Raw genomic sequence first — 18,001 nt, forward strand, 5'->3', positions numbered from 1 at the left:
GAATTCAAAAAATCCATTTTGCCTATTATGACGTCATTATAATTATGCAAATCTTGCTCTAACTCCGTGAATATTGGTCAATTTTCACCCAATTTTTGATATGTTGTAGCTTAGTTCTTACTCTTTCTGAGTTATTGCCTTTATTTTTCATTTTGATAGACAAATCATCCTCAAAAATTGCAAATAATAATGGCATGTCATTTTTACTCATTTTGCGTGTAATCTCTATGGGACATGACTTTTTCTCAAAACTAGATTCTACATTCTTCTATTTCGTAAGCCATATCTCCAATTTTTGTTGCTAGTTATCCCTGAGCTTTTAGTATGTTGTAGCTGAGATTCTAAGCTTTCGGTTGCGTTTCCTTCATTTTCCGATCAGATGTCGGGATCATGCCCGTAATTCACTTGCAAGATTGGATTTGAGATTCTGGTGTTTTGCTTACGTGTTAAGTCTATGGGAAATATTCTAGCTCAATCGGTTAGGCGTCAGACTTACTTCTCATTCCATCATGCAGGCAGGGGTTCGAGTCCGCGGGTGAACATGATTTTTTTTTTTTTTTTTTTTTTTTAGCTATCTTGCCCACGATCAATTATAAGAATTCTAACAAATAATAGCTAAAATATTGCAAAATAAAACAGATTATAATTACTTTTTTATATCATATCTATTTATCTGTCTGTCTATCTACCTACATGACATATCTATCTCTCTGTCTAATATATATCTTTCTGTTTGAATACGTCCCTCTCTCTCTATCTATCCATATGTCTGTCTGTCTATCTACCTACATTGTATATCTATCTGTCTGTTTATCTCTCTCTCTCTCTCTCTGTCTAATATATATGTATCTATCTGTTTAGATATGTCTATCTATCTATCCATCCATCTGCCTGTCTCTATCTATCTATCTATCTATCTATATATCTATCTATCTATCTGTCTGTCTGTCTCTCTATCTATCTATCTATCTGTCTATCTATCTATCTATCTATCTATCTATATGTCTGTCTCTCTATTCATCTATATGTCTGTCTCTCTATCTATCTCTGTCTCGATCTCTATCAATCTATATGTCTGTCTCTGTATCTATCTATATGTCTATCTATCTATCTATCTATCTATCTATCTATCTATCTATCTATCTATATATCTATCTATATGTCTGTCTCTCTATCTATCTATATTTCTGTCTCTCTGTCTATCTATATGTTTGTCTATCTATATGTCTGTCTATCTATCCATGAAGCTATCACGAGAAGGAGAACCATCTTCCAATTTCTCTCTTAATCCTTTGTTATCGCTTCCTTCGGGCGAAGGAACGATATCTAACATCAATTGGCGAGCCGCCAGGCGAAAGTTAGAGCCCGCTTACATAACGCGATAGAACCACGCAGCATGAAGCTATTACGAGATAGCTCGTAATAGCTTCATGATATGTCTGTCTCTCTATCTATATATATGTCTGTCTATCTATCTGTCTATCTATCTATCTGTCTGTCTCTCTTTCTATCTATATGTTTATATATGTTTTATTAATATAACCACCAATCATCTCTCTATCTATCTATATATCTATATATCTATCAATCTATCTCTCTATCTATAAGTCTGTCTCTCTATCTATCTATATGTCTGTCTCTCTATCTATATGTCTGTCTCTCTATATCTATCTATATATGTCTATGTTTTATTAATATAACCACCTATAATTTATCTCTCCATCCATCACTCCATCCATCTAATATAATTATCTTTCTTGTATGTATCTGTTTGATTATGTAAATCTGTTTGTCTATCTATTTTTCAATCTAATATCTGTTTAAATATTTTTTTCCTGTTTATCTATCTATACGACAGACCACCTAATTCGTCCGCATGACGAATTAAAATCTAGTTTCTTTACTTTTCTCTTAATGAAGTGTTGTATTACTGGATGAAAAGAAGGGGGAACTAGCCTGTTGGCTGGTCAGACCATGTCTATCAGTGGCAGATACCTGACTCATAACTCTAGCATACATGTACTGTATGTTTGCAGGTAAGGTTGGTAATCTCAAGATCTCTGATGTCTTATGGTTCCAAGGTGACAAAGATGTTGATTGACTAGTTGGATATGTATGAGAATGTAAGCTGGATTCAGAATAAGATACTGGAGTCAGAATTATATACTTGTAAAATTAATTGATACGTGTTAACTATTATCCTTCCGTCAGTCCCGGTAATATAAACTTGTACATCCTTTTCTTTGACTTTCCTCTTCTTTAAATTCACCCTCCATGAATTCTTGCCAAGACTAGAAACATTTTACATTGAGGGACATCATGTAATTTGGGAATAAAATGATAACTGTTTTACAGCAAGAGCACATACCTTTACCATTTTACTGCTAATGCTTCATTTTCTTGTCATGCTTCTTTTGCATGACAATTTGTCCACAAATCCTGGATCACACTGACATAGTGATAACCTGGGTCCTATTTCATTAAGACTTGTGAAACTCTCTTCCTGTAACTTTTCCATTATTGCAACTACCATGGAATCCTTGATTGTGATTGGACACTGAGCCCTGTTACCATGGTAGTTGCGATAAATGCAAAGTTGTAATTCTTTATGACACCCGCCCCTGATGGCTCCTCATGTCATGTCTGTCAACAAAAGCTTGACGACAGCTGAACCATTTACATTTTAACAATGCATCTATCTAGAATTGTATTGGGTACTGCCAACTCTAAAAGATACCCTCAAGGTTCATGTACCATCAGTATCTTGCAACACTTTGTACATATTAACCCACTGAATACTGAATACTTTTTAATACAGAAATTTGCACATTAATTAATTGAATTGGTCGTATTGTGCTCGATCAAAGATTATAAAATAAACATAAAGAAATATTTTTCTCACACTGGTCTAAGAACAAGTTGAATATGGAGAGATTCATGCAGCATAGTACACAAAATAAAATCAATTTTGAAACGAGAGTTCATTCATCCCTTTTTATATTTTATTCTTAATGCAAGTCTCTTCCTCTCATTTCATCACCACTTCTCGGAGTGCCCTTGTAATTCTGGATGACAAGAAGGAGGGGAAACCCTGATAGTTGGTCAAACCATGTCTGTCAATACAAGCAAGATGATCTGAGTCATTCTTTCTCATCATGTGATTGTACTCAATCGAAGATTAAAACTTGTCTCTTCTCAAGAAAAGTAGGCAATCTTTGAAGATAGCCAGCTTTTTAATAGAAAATTCAATTGTTCATTATTCTATCTCTTTCTCTCTCTTCTTTACCCCTCCCATGTTTCTCCTTTTTACCCTCCGATCAACTCTTCCAGCCTTCCCTACCCCTTCATTCTTTCCTTTTGCTCCCCTTTCTCTTTATCTCATCCATCCTTCCTCCATCCCATAATCTCAACCCTTCCCTTCTTTGATCTCCCCTACCCTCCCCTTCCCCTTCCAACCCTCTCCCTACCTTTATCTACTCTTTCCATCTCCTCCCTACCTTTATCTCCCCTCCCCCTCCTTCTTTCTCCCCCTGACTATCCCCCTGCTCCCCCTCTCTCCCCATCCCCTCTCCCTCCCCTCCCCACCCATTCCACTCCGTCTATCTCCCCTCCGCCTTCCCATCTCCCCTCCGCCTTCCCATCCCCCCTCTCTTCCCTTTCCCTCCCCCAATTTCAGACAGAAGGAAACAAGACGGAAAGTGTCATCAGCACCGATCCAGGAAATAGGAGGTGATTAATGTAACTCATGTTTGAAGAAGATTTGCTGCTTTATGGTCAATTAAAGCAGCTATTAGTGAGTGATATGGACAGAGAGTGTCCGCAATAACAGACTATAATTAAAATTATAAGGAATGACCTCATGGGTGTTGATGTCAATAAACCATGATTTATCACAAGGAAGGAGGGGGAAACGAAATCAGACATCGGTGGAGAACTGTAATTACAACGTGCAAAAATATACACCACGAAAATATTAAAGGATAATATGATAGCATGGAAATATTTACCATCAAATAGCATAAAATATACACCATAAAGTCATAAATGTCAATCAAAGAGACTTCATTTAACACGGATTCACAAACACGTTTAAATGGGTTCAATGTTTTCCACTCCCCCCTCCCCTTCTTCATTCTCTTTGTGTATGTCTATATCTACATGAATATTGTTAATACTCCATTCCATTTAGGTGATTTTCAATAACTATTCTTCTATCATACATATAATCATTCTATGCAATTTCTTTGAAATTAATTAATCAAGTTAACCAACACCATATCCATCTGTAATGCATTACTTCTACTGATCACACTTGTATATATGTAAATGTTTGAATTGAACTTCTTTACAAAGTTCCATCCTCTTATTTTTATTTATTTTGTCATGAAATAATGACAGATTTCAGACTCACTGACATTCCTTAAAATTATTTTCATTATTTTGTTCAAGAAAATCTCCAAGTGAACTAGATTGTACGAAAATTCTTATTTGTTTTCACTGTTAGAAATCCACCCCTCATGCCCTAGTAAGAATGTCCAACTGGTGATCGATTTAAAAATGGGCATTTCATGTTCCAAATATACTGTAGAGAAGAAACTAGGTCTATTCAAAACACATGAATGTCTCTCTTAAAATGTCACCAATCTGCTATTGAAAAGTTTATGTTGGCATCAATTCTAGACCACGTTTGTATAAAATACAATGAGCACGATGCACACAGGGAAAGCCACCACTTTCCTTCATTCTCCCCTCCAGCGTACCATCCCTTGTGTATGCCACATTTAAACAAACGTTTATTTTTGCTGCAGAGTTTTCGGCTGCTCAGCTGGGATTTGGATCGAGAGAGGGCTGGTCTCTGTTTCGGATTGTCAAAACAACCACCGGTCTCGGGTGTGATCATTGTATTGATGTCTACTTAGGGCTGTGAAATCTCTCATGGTTTTTTTAAATGGCAACAAAAGGTAGACTTTCTCAGATATTCATATAAGTGAGAGCTCAGCCTAGAACTGAAACTAATGTCTATTCTTTTCAGTTCTTTAATTTTTAGTTCTTTGGATGAAGAAGGACATTAAAGGAGAATGAAACCTTTGGAACAAGATAGCTTGTGTGAAAACAGAAAAATAAAAGAAACAGATCAACGAAAGTTTGAGAAAAATCTGACAAATAATGAGCATTTGAATATTGCGATCACTAATGCTTTGGAGATCCTCAATTGGCAATGCGACAAAGATGTGTGATGTCACTTGGGAACAACACTCCCCATTATTTTAGTATATATTTTACTTAAACTGCCTCTTTTATCACATCTATCTGTAGATCATGTGTTCTTTCTATAGGAGGGCATGTAATACAGATTTTTAAAGAATACATCATGGATAAAGGGTTTGTATCACTGGTTAAAAAAAAGCAAAAAGACATTTTGGGGGTATTTTATAGTCCATCAAAGGGAAATTTGTTCACATGTGACATCACACATCCTTGTTGCATTGCCAATAGGAGGATCTCCATGGCATTAGTGATTGCAATATTCAAATGCTCATAACTTTCTCATTATTTGTCTGATTTTTCTCAAACTGTCTTTGTTCTTATTCTTTGATTTTTCTGTTTCGACACAAGCCTACTTGTTCCAAAGGTTTCATTCCCCTTTAATTGAATAATTCTGCATGTATATATTTTTACAAACGGACACAAGAAACTAAATAGAAAGTTGAATGTTGGAAAAACTATGGTGGAATGGGTGAAAGGAAGAGGCTTACCATTGAAAGGGAAAGAATGGTATGCCTAGAAGAAAAATTAGCATATTAGGAATCCGATACTTCTAATACATGAATTAAATCTATGTCGACAGTATAACATCTAAATTATCCAGGTCAAATTTCATTTTACGTGTATAATTTCATTAATGGTCCAATTTCAACTAAAACATAATGACCATAAAGCTATTGAACACTGGCAAATGATCACCAGTAGAGGGCAGCATACAGTACAAATCCACTACCTCAAACTAATCCCACCATGTATACACATATGCTTCACTAAGACATGAATGTACAATTCAGCATGTATCTGTTATCTGGGCAGGAAATCTCATTATTGGCAGGCTACATTGTGTTTCATGCTCTCATTGGCATTTTATTTAATTTCCCTTTCAATTACTCCCTACTGTAGGCAAGGGAAAGAAATATGGCATTGATATATACACTAATGCTAGGGATTTGAAAGTATTAAGTGAAATAGATCAAAATGAAAATGTGGAATATTCATCTTTGTATTTAAGCAAAATGTTCCAAAGTCTTCATGTACATATAAAACAGGAAGGAAAAAAAATCAAGTTGCGGTGGATTTTTTAAATATTTGGCCGCACGTAACAAAGTTGATGGCTGGCCAACTGGATTTATTGGTTGTCCTGGCCAGCACCAGCATGCAGCAGAGCAGCCCCAGGAGTGCAGCTCATTTAAATTACAATTTATAAAGTGATTTAGCTAATCAAATTTAGATTAGAGTTACACTAGTGGTCCTGAAATTCAATCGATTGGGGATAGAGTTATATGTGATTATCGATGAGGTATATAAAACAAATATGGACTGCTCTGTTTTCAGATGACAGTGTAAATCATCCCTCTCTGTGCTTTTCATACCGGCCCTTCTATCACCCCATGGCCAAGGCCTCGTGGTGATAGTACGGCCGGTATGCAAAGCACCTCGGGAATGACAATCTACAGTCATCCTCATGCGCAGTCAATATTTGTATATTTGATCAGAGAATGATCAAATGGAATTTCAGCTTAGTGTAAATTCATTATTTTTAAATGTAATTAAAGAGGATTTCATGTGAAGTAGCGACTGTATCATACTACTTTTCATCAGGAAAAATATATTGCATGGGGGCTCGGGGTAATTTCGCCACTGAAATGCTCAAGAGAGCCCTGACAAATAAAAAAAGGCCTGGGAAATCCCCATTCCCTGCAATGTTAAAACTTATCAAATATTGCAATTCAATGCAGTAAGTTGTGAAAAGTAGCCCCCAAAATGAAAGAAAAAATACTTGCTTCTTATAGGTTCCATGAGCCTAATTACAACAGGAGGGCTAAAGATATTCGTTCGACCCAACCCATTCAAATTTTTTCAATTTGATATTGCTGAGTGACAAAAGTGTATGAATATAATTGACAATCTAACACTGATTCTAAAAATGGTAACTACTGAACTTCCTTTGCCCAAATTGGGAAGATATAAAATGACTTTGGAACTATTTTGGGGAATTAGGACTATTTTACTGTTTCAGTTGATAAACTTGATCCTATCATAGTTATCTTCATAAATGGCGATTTATTTTTAAAATGAGCTGGCTACGATACCCTTCTCTGGTCAGATATGGAATGTCAGATATATATCCTATCCAACATAGTAAACATTCGACCCTCTGATTTCACGTTTATTTTTTATGAATTTTTCAAAAGTGCCATTTTAACACACAAGTCTATGGGGAATGTTTTACGCGCGTGACGCCTATACAAATGTACACTCCTCTGACTCATGTCTGTGTCAGGAGTCAGCGAGGTGCATTCCGCACAAAACAAGTTCCACTCAAAATAATCTCAACTCATTCTCCTCAGGACGACACCCGTAGCACCAATAGAGGGCAGTACACCCTCTCGTTGTCATTTTGTCCATTTTTCAATGGAGAGAGAGAGAATTTTACAAGTGTTTTTCACACACAACAAGTGCACCCACAATGACTACATCTCATTCTATCCATGAGTGCAACTAACAGCCAATAGAGGGCAGCAGACCTTTCCATTCATTGCCTGTCCAAAGGTTTCAATTTAACAGTTTTGAGATATACTAATTTGTCACAGGGAGGTATAGAGGAGCCTTCTCATCACAAAAGAATGACATCTGAAATCACCAAATCGTAATCATGTTTTAAGACATAAAAACTTGAAAGCATAATGCAAAAAACCTGAAATTTGGCTGTGATTTAAGAACCATATTAGACTTGCACATAGCTCTCAAGTCCAATAAGCATGATGCTCACGATGCTATAGTCTCAATTTCGGGGGGGGGGGCATTCTAGGGTCTACCAATGTAAGAGGGTCGAACATACCCCCCCTTCACCTGTGACAAAAAAAATTGCTGTTCTTGGTGTAAGCTTCTCATTTATCTTAAGACCATCAAACTTCCAAGAGAGTTAAATGCTCACAAGTACAACAGAAATACCACATCAATAAAAATGATTAGTCCTCTGCAGGCTACAGCAAGGGATAATGTTTTAGTTTTTTCTGGAAAATTCTAGGGCAGCAATAATTTGCAAGATATAAATATCATTTTTTAGATGGGTGAGTACAATTTTTACAAACAGGTGGTTGCACTTCTGCCACAATGAAATTGTGAATGTAGTGGGGTGTTTTTTTCACATTTTTTCCCCTTTGTTTTGTTCAAGTTTTTTTGACATTCTATCTCTCTTACCGATATGTTCGTCCACCTCATGTCCTATGACTTGTCCAAGTCTCTTCTGTTTATTGATGATTGCTGACAAGTCATCTAGACCTTGGTCTTGTTCTGAAAAAAAAATAAAGATAAAAATAATATCACACTCCCTCTCCTCCTAGGTGATTTACCAATGCCTTTCATTCCTACTCCTCTTCAATTCTAAATCTACTGCTGCTTGTCATCCTATTTGTATTGTCTAATATTCAATATAATGTGCCATCATGGGTGATTTGAAATTAATATAATGCCAACTACGTGTCTGTCAACCTCTATCATTATTGTAATCACCATCCTCTTGTCTCCCCCTCCCTCCTTCCTCCATTGTCCTCCTTCTTCCTCTTCATCCTACTCCTCCTCCTTTATCTTCCTCTCCCTCAATATCATCATCATCATCTTCACCATCACCATCATCACCATCCTCACCATCATCATCATCATCATCTTCATCCTCACCATCATCATCATCATCATAAACATCATCATCATCAACATCATCATCATCATCATCATCATCATGGCAATCTTGGTCCCCCTATCATCTCAACCAGCGTTACCATCATTTAACATTAATAACGATCTGGGGTATGCTTTTAATTCATGATTTACAAATCACCTCAATCTGTGAATTCCATTTAAAATCTTGTTTAATTTACCCTGTATTATTCTCTGTTGTTCTTGTTGTAATTCATTGACTGATAGATTCCTTGTTTCTTCACTTACTCCTCCCCAGCCATCCTGAGCAAAGCCCGATGTACTTGGCAATAGACTTGTTCTGACAAGAAAAAAAAAAGTTGTAATCCATAATGAAGTTTATATCAGATCATGAAGTCAAGTCAAGTGCAGATAAAATAGAATAAGACATTACGTGTTGGGATTGTAAACTGTGAATAGCATGGTCATTATATAAATGAATAAAATAATTAATATGAACCACTAGATTGAGTCAAGAAACACATATTGTTCAAGTGGATGGTCATGTATAAAGGATTTGTGGTTAATATTTGAATGAGAAACAACATCAAATAAAAAGAACATGCAGTCAGTATGACAAGTGTTCACAAAAAATATGTCGGCTATTAAAAGTTGGGTACCGTTCATGAAGCTCTTTGTCAAGAGCTCTTTGTCATTTGACTTACAAATGACAAATGGTTTTTAGCTGCAAAATTAGATTCTAATACCTCAGTCACATTTCCCCTATGGCAGCCATACCGCGAGTCAAAAACAGCCGTTTGAACATTTTCTTGTACCAGCTACATATAGATGGTTCGAATACAAACAAATAAAACAGCTGCTTTCGACTTGCCGCACGGCCATCGTAGGGAAAACGTGACTGAGGTTTAAATTCTTTTAATTCTCATCAGCTATATGATCTTTGTAAAATTGTACATTAATTGTTTTGCTTGTTGTGTAAGTAATCATTTCAATACGAATTCTATCATTAGCCCTGTATTAATTAGGGGTATTCAGTCCCACTTTGTTTTACTACAAAGATGAATTTGGGGATACCTCATTTAGTTTATATGCACGTTTCAGTCTTTCATAAAGTCGGATGTAATTTATGAATAGCTTTTGGAAACATTACAGTGAATGATTGGCGAGTTGAGTATGAAAAAAAATTGAGCTACCTTTCAGGTGCTGAATATGTGACATCTTGCTTGAAAGAGTTTTGTAACATTTTCTCTTTGGCCTTCAGGTTATCTACCAATGCTCTCCTTCTGTCTGCCTCCCTCTGTGTTCTAAACAAAGACAGGATCTTGGTCAAGGAAAAATGAAGATTCACATCACTTTATGTTTGCTTTAAGCGCACAATGATATCATCATTGATAAGGGTCAAATCCATAAAATAATCAAACTTTTTGTACGTCCAATCCCCATTTGTCTCATGTACCGGTATTACTTCACTCCATAAACTGACCAAGTCATGGTCCCTTGAGAACATTACAGACTGTCTAAAGAACAATAAATCAGAGACAGAAATTTTCATGAAGGCCCCAAATATAGGGGGTCTGATGTACATATTTTATGGAATTGCCCTAAGGTTAATGTGGTGATGAAATATAAGGTTTATGAGAAGAGTGATTTTTATGAAGTCACAACAACCATATGTCCATTAACACACAGCTTTGTGAACCCCATCTATGTGTCATGTAGAAAATAAGACATAAAGATATGAAATTTTACCCACTAGTGCTGGAGAGCAACTGGTTATGTCAGAGAATTTAGAGAGAAATTATCTACATGTAGATGTACATAATTATGAAGAATCATCTTGTAAATAAATCACGCTGAAAAGGTAATATACCTAATTAAAATAAATCCTTACAGCTCACTGTATGAGGTGATGCTGTACTTTAAAAGACGAGGGTAAATCAGTCATCTACATCTAGCAGTAAATTTCAAAATCAACATGAGATTACATGTACTTCCAATCCATTCCCTGCATCAAATTTGAAAGTAGTTTAGATCACACATTTACATGTATATGCATGAAAATTATGAAGACCTTGAATGAATTGACCTACATTTCAAGTTTTCAATAAGGTTGGTTGGTAAGGGTCTCTAGCTGGGAAAGGAATGATATTCATTGCTGAAATCAACCTTCCTGTAATGAACATCATTCAGCCTCTAAACCAACATTCAAAATTTACAATATTGTTAATTACATGAGCTACCTATCAATCAATATTGTGAATTTCACCAATTTGGAATCTTCTAAATCTGATATTCTAGTAGATAATCAATCAAATATCATTATCATCTATATAGAGTGTTTTAGCCATACATTAAAAACGTGTATTTTGGTCCACATCAATGAGCTACTTATCAATCAATATTGTGAATTTCACCAATTTGGAATCTTCTAAATCTGATATTCTAGTAGATAATCAATCAAATATCATCTATAGAGTGTTTTAGCCATACATTAAAAACATGTATTTTGGTCTGCATCAATTGCCTGTGCAGTATCAGAGTGTATCCCTAAATATGACAAAAATCCGATGAATATCCAATAGGCTCGTGTACAAAATTTACCGTTGAGTATAAGACCATATTCACCAGTCTAGTGCGCATGCGCGAATGCATGAAATATACAACGCGTACAACAATGAAAGCAATGCGATGTGCAGCATAGATCACAATTGCGCTCAATGACATCATAATGAACTACATGTAAGTCGCATGTCAATGACCAAAATTGATCCTAAATTGGTGATGTGATAAGTGATATGACTTGTTAAATCAAATTTTCCCTCTTTTTTTTTTTGGGGGGAAAGGATAATAATTATATTGGATGGCTTTATTTCATGAAATACCAGAAATATTCCACCTGTTAGGGTCAAAATTCCACTCATCTGCGATACGTGGAATATTTTCCCAAACGTTTGGAGTATTTCTGGTATTCCATTCTGAGCCAACCAATATAATATGATTATTTCATGGTGGATAAATTTGTGATTTTGATTTGATAAATTAAATTTTTTAGCAAGCCCAAAGCCAAGGCAGGCCAGTGTTTCCAGTTAGGAGGTTTGATCAGCCTTCTTCTCCCTTCTCTTTTCCTTTTCATCTCCTATTTTTTCTTGCTTTTGAAAATTTTAGGGGGGTTGATTGAACTCCGGAACCCCCTGACTACCGGCTTGTCTATCATGCCACTATGTGTAGGTGAATTCTTAAATCAAGCTAAAATAGAGTCAGAAAATTAATTTTGGAATGAAAACCCTTTGACAGAGGGCTTTCACTACTTTTCAAAACAATAATTGATAAATCTAGGCAAATTTCATTATGACTCTAAAAAGTGCCAAGCTCAAATCACAGCACAATAAAATTTTATCTTAAGTTGCGGGGTTATAAATTGTAAAGGATACAAGTGGAATGAACTTGATGCTTTCTTGAGATTTTGATCCAATAGTTGAACATCCTGCTGATACCTCCTGATACGAGACCGGATTTCTGCATTAATCTGGGGAAAAAAAAGAAAAGATATTGATGATGATCTGGTAACATTCATTTACTCTCAATCACCAATCCCACATTCTAGTTTCAAACAAGCAGACAATCAGTAATTCTGTCAGAAGGCATGTAACCATGAAGGAACATCAATTTGAATGTCAATTTTTTTTTCCTTTAAGTTAAAGTGATCATTCAACAAGTCTTTCATATGCTTTTCATTGTGTGATCATCTACTAAAGACACGTACTGTTTACTTCATCTACACAACTCACAAAATGTTGTTAACTTGATGTGAATTCACAAGTAGAAAGAGATTTTCAGTATTCAAGAAATATAGAAAACATTGATACTGTGCGAGTAATACACAGGGTCAAAGATGAGTATAGAAATTGGTGAAGGGGGGTAATCCATTTATATTGAATGAACAGGAAGTACCAGTTTGGAGTTTGAACAATAGAGTAGGACCTTGGTTATTGTTTCCAACCATAAAGGTTGCATTAGCTAGCATTATAACTAGTGTCTGTAGACACAAGTCTTTGAAATATGTCAATGAGGTATTGAAAAGAGTGTTTAATATCTTAATACATTCAGAGCACAACCAGGAAAACAAATACCTTTGAGTAGTTTGAGCCACTTCTCTGCAGACCATCTCTTTCATTCAGCATTTCCATGATAGTTTGACCCAGACGAACACAGGCATCATGGTCTGTCAGCCTGGAGATTAAAAATAAGAAAAAATAAATGAAATCTAGAGATCTGCACTCAAGTTGAAGATGTGTTCATCTTTAAATGCTACAAAGCTGTTAGGAGTGAGAAAGATATGACCATGGTATAATGAATAAATTAAAATATTCATAAGTTGGTTCTTGCCATGACTCTCCTGGAACCTGTTACTTTACTGAAGAGACATCTTGTTTAACTAAAAGATAAATTCCAGTTGTGGGAACGATCTCAAAATGACTTTTTACAAAATTTAATATAATGATCACCAAAGTGTTTGTTTGTATGAATAAAAAATATGTGCCAAAGGATTCTGGAAGAAATTGTGTAATTGCTGAGAAATAAGCAAAATAAGCGCGGATTCGGTCACTTCCGTCGGGTCTTTATTCCAGCAATAATAATACACTGTCCCACGTGTGCCTATCTGTGTTAGCGATCTTCAGTGTGATAGTTTTTTAGCTAGATATTATGATTTCACAAAGTTCAGTTTATGTTACTGTACCAGATCTAGATCCACGATGATATATCAATACTTTACCTTGGTTTTACAGACTTTCTCACGAAATCAGTGTTTTACTGCAACTACGTTCATTTAGCTTTAAATTAAGTCTATCCAGTTATTTTCTTTTCTTACATGTATATTTTCTTTTGAACAGTGGTATAAATTCATTAGCATTTGTCTTGGTCAGCTCTGTGAAGAATAATAGACCTATCAAGTTAAAGAGCAAACCTCAAAGGTTAAAGATAAAAGCCAGTTGTGGTAATGATTTCAAAATGAATTCGAACAGAATCTAATAAAATAAGTTTTAAAAAATATGTGCACAAAGGCTCTGGAAGAAAATTTGTGATTTCTGAGAAATTAGCAAAATAAGCAAGGCATTCCATCAAAATATCTGGTATTTGTCTTAGCAATATTAATAAACTGTCCCACATATGATTTTCTGTGTTGGTGATGTTCAGAGCTATTGATTTTAGCTAAGATTTCAGGATTTCACAAAGTTAAATCAATGTTTATGTGCCAGTTGGGCAATTCCGTAAAATAATCAACCTTTTTGTACATCCGACCCCCGTTTTTCTCAAGTTTTACTTCTCTTCATAAACTGAACAAGTCATGGTCATTTGACAGCATTACAGGCTGTCAAAAGAACCAAAAATCAGAGACAGAAAATTTCATGAAGGTCCCAAATATAGGGGGCCGGACGTACATATTTTATGGAATTGCCCAGTTATAAACATATCATAATATAACGACAATTAAACTTGATTTCAAAGACTTTCTCATGAAATAATTGTGTGCTACACATGTACATTGTACAAATACATTTTTTACTTTTAAGAATAAGATGTTGATAACACAATCAATTTTTTTTTCATTTTCTTATCAAAAACCTTCAAATTGATGTTTTAACAATGTTGTTTCGGAAAGATTTTATTTATGATAGTGTTAATTAGACCAATATTTAGAAGAAAAAAGACCCATGCACAAGGAACATTGCGTACATGTGAGACTCGTCCGTTAACAAATCTTGTATGACCCAACTACGGCTAGGAATCAGGAGAGGATTTTTGCTAATAATATTTGCTGATGACTCATTTAGTCTTGTGGGGGCTGGTGCCCTTAATATTTTGCTAGAGCTCCTGTGAGTAGTGTGCTGACCGGGCTTGCCCCTTAAACTGTCGGTAAACGGGGCAGCAAGCAGGAGGGCACCAGGCCCCACAGATGAAGCTAGGAATGACCTACGAATGATGCAAAAATATACTTTTTATATTTATAAGACGTCTCATAATTTATAGACATCACCATTTATTATATAATATTATGTATTGCTCTGCACTTTCCACCTTCATCTGGTGTTTACCAATGTGATATGATGTTGATTTTTTTTCAAGTTATACCATACCCCACGCACCCATTCAATGAACAAGGTTATGATATAATGTTCTCTGTTACTACTCTATGTGTGGTTATTATATTTTATTATTTGTTTGGCGTCACCTGTGCCTGGGAGGTGAAAAGCGAACTGAATCACTATGACCCGCAGGTCTCTTCTCCCGATAAAACTGATTGGGGGGAATGCAGGTGGACCACTACACCTTAAATAAGGTTGGCAATTCTCTTGTACTTGGGGACAAAAGCTTGATTTTTTGACATTGTCAGTTTTCATACAGCTACTCAATTATAACTTGGCCCTTGAGTAAATTGAATTCTTTTATTTTTTCTACATTAAAAATAGAGATTGAAAAATGAAAATTTTCTTGCAATTTTACTTTATACCAATAGAGGGCATACACAAAACTATGCCCAAAATTCAAGTTTTTGAGTGCTCTGGTGAATACAAAAATTATCCCCAAGTTACTTATGAAAATTAAAGTGCAACTGTATGGAAATTAGTATTTTTGGTCACATAAGTGATATTTTAATGAAATTCTTAAATGTGTGTTGTCTACTGCATTGGCATACCATAGTCCTACATGTAGATTCCCCACAGGCAGGGTGGTTGCCACTCATTCAATGAACAAGGTTATGATATAACCTTGTTCTCAGTTATATCTCCATGTGTGGCAAAATAAGGATGGCAATGTTTGGCTTATTTTCTCTTTTTCTTTGGGACAAATGCTTGATTTTTTTACACTGACAGTTTCCATTACACCTATTCGTCATACAACTTGGCCCTTTAGTAAATTTGATTCTTTAAATTATTTTTTTCTTAATTAAAAATAGAGATGAAAAATGAAAATTTTCTTGCCATATTATTTTCCACCAATAGAGGGCGTACACAAAAATATGCCCAAAATTCAAGTTTTTGAGCGCTCTAGTGAATACAAAAATTATTCCCAAGTTACAAATGAAAAATAGATTGCAACTGTATGGAAATTAGTAATTTTGGTCACAAAAGTGATATTTTAATCATTTTTTAAAGTGTGTGCTCTGTACAGCATTGGCATGCCATAGTCCAACCTGTAGATTCCCCACAGGCAGGATGGTTGCAGTGAACAAGTGGGTGGTTGCAGTGAGAAAGTGACCCCATGGTGTGTGTGTGTGTGTATTTTGAGTTTTGTCAGATGTGTATCAATCAGATATGATTATTTACGTCTGGGAACGACCTTTAACGTCACCATCCGAAAGACGTGACCAGGGCTTGAACCTCTGCTCTGCATCAATTAGTAACTTCCCCACATGGCTTGGATTACAGGCACATGCCACAACGCCCAGTTAAATATATATATTTTGCACTTGTATTTAAGTGCAACAAAGCTTGCGTGCGCTTGCAAAATCTTAAATTTAACGGCCTTATACTTCTCAAATCTTAATAAGGCCCTACTGAAAACAATACAATAAAAATCACTCACACGTATTGCGAGGTTAGTATTAGTATACTAACCTCGCACCACGAACCGCGTTTGGCAGTGGATTTCTAACTAGTGGGTCGCGCGTGCTGGGATCTCACTTCTTGGGTCCACAACACACGACTTCTATGGCTTGATTTTTCCGTGCGCGGCGGCATGTAATGAATTCTTGGGTGAATAAAAATATATTTTTTGACATAATACTTAATAGAATAGATTTGATTGGCGCATATATTCTTTTTTGAATAAAAGCACCGTTAAAATTAAAACCAAACAACAACAACATTTTCTGATATTGACGATTGACGTTTCATCAATTAAAATTAAATTATCATGAAAATGAAATAGTCAAATAGACTATGTCTATAGGCCTATACTATAGGCCCTAGGCCCTAATTATAAATATTCAATAAAAATATCATCACAAAATATCGTCTTGGCTAGGTATTTTTGTTCATATAGCCTTCTTTATTTTCTTACAAGCATATATACTTTCTTAGCGATAACATAATAAAAACCCACCAACCCTAACCACTAGTCCACTTGTCTTGAAATGACAGGTGTTCATCAACGAATGCACAAATATTTGTGTCACTAACTCGGATATCAACGAATGGGACTACATTGAGAGGAAAATGTAAACAAGTAATTTAGCCACAACTTACCACGCATCTCCACCGAATCCTGCCATCTTTCAACAAAATTATGTCACCCTATACCAATGCAAAATAACAAAGAACTATCTTTTCATGCACTTTTACAATAATCACGCTTTATACATGGTTATCTGCCAATTAAAAAGATGTGAAAGAGATTTAGTTCAAGCTTGACATCACAAGACCGAATGTTATGGTGTCGCTGAAACACCCAAATCGTGATTGAAAAAAAAACATAATGAAGCTGCATCCTAGATCGTTTTAAAGTTAAAATCGGAATTAAGGTACACTCTGAATAGTAGAGCGGATAAGCTCCAAAAATCACAACAATTTTTATTTTTCTGGGGAAAAACAAGCCGTTGCCATGGTAACGGACCAATTGGAACTATCTTGGTGATCTTGAATATTTCTAAATTTCATATGTATTCAATTGGGAGCCTGAAAATTATCATTTTGGTCATCTATATCATGTTTATTTACCATTTACATGGGAATGTGTGTTAATTTGGAGAAATTAATCCGTTGCCATGGCAACGGCCGAAAATGGCATTAATAAATTTACCTCCCATCTTTAAAATAAATCTTACGGCATATACTAATACTTGTGAAAGTTTCATGCTTTAGTCATAATTTGCACAATTGTTCGGCTCATCCGCTCTACTAGAACACTCTTTGTAATCCAGCAGGATGCGTATCTAGCCAAATCAATAATAAAATGAACTGTTACCTAAAAATGTGATATTTTACAAATTGCTTTGTATGGGCTCATTACATGGATGTGCTCCATAATTAATAATGCGACCGCAAAGCATGAGGTGATTGGTTGGATTTTTTCA

General features: G+C 35.5%; 1 protein-coding gene across 1 annotated transcript; it reads right to left on the reverse strand.

The window, feature by feature from the left end:
- Positions 1–7,454: 7,454 nt before the first annotated feature.
- On the reverse strand, positions 7,455–17,374 carry LOC129269935 (syntaxin-8-like). The gene is made up of 6 exons (XM_054907376.2): positions 17,175–17,374; positions 13,056–13,155; positions 12,357–12,451; positions 10,119–10,229; positions 9,147–9,265; positions 7,455–8,562 (listed from the first exon to the last, which is right to left on the reverse strand). Exons 1-6 carry the CDS (start codon positions 17,198–17,200, stop codon positions 8,414–8,416), a joined length of 600 nt encoding a protein of 199 aa, XP_054763351.2. The 5' UTR covers positions 17,201–17,374; the 3' UTR covers positions 7,455–8,413.
- Between the last annotated feature and the right edge of the window lie 627 nt (positions 17,375–18,001).

Source organism: Lytechinus pictus, chromosome 10 (assembly GCF_037042905.1).
Source record: "Lytechinus pictus isolate F3 Inbred chromosome 10, Lp3.0, whole genome shotgun sequence".
Lineage (NCBI taxonomy): Eukaryota > Metazoa > Echinodermata > Echinoidea > Temnopleuroida > Toxopneustidae > Lytechinus > Lytechinus pictus.

Excerpts from the sequence above, each read along its gene's own strand:
- LOC129269935 (XM_054907376.2), bottom strand. The coding sequence starts at position 17,200 with ATGGCAGGATTCGGTGGAGATGCGTG. Across the intron at positions 13,156-17,174 it reads GGATTCGGTGGAGATGCGTG|GCTGACAGACCATGATGCCT; the intron begins GTAAGTTGTGGC and ends TTTAATCTCCAG. Across the intron at positions 10,230-12,356 it reads GCATCAAGTTCATTCCACTT|AACACAGAGGGAGGCAGACA; the intron begins GTATCCTTTACA and ends GTCTTTGTTTAG.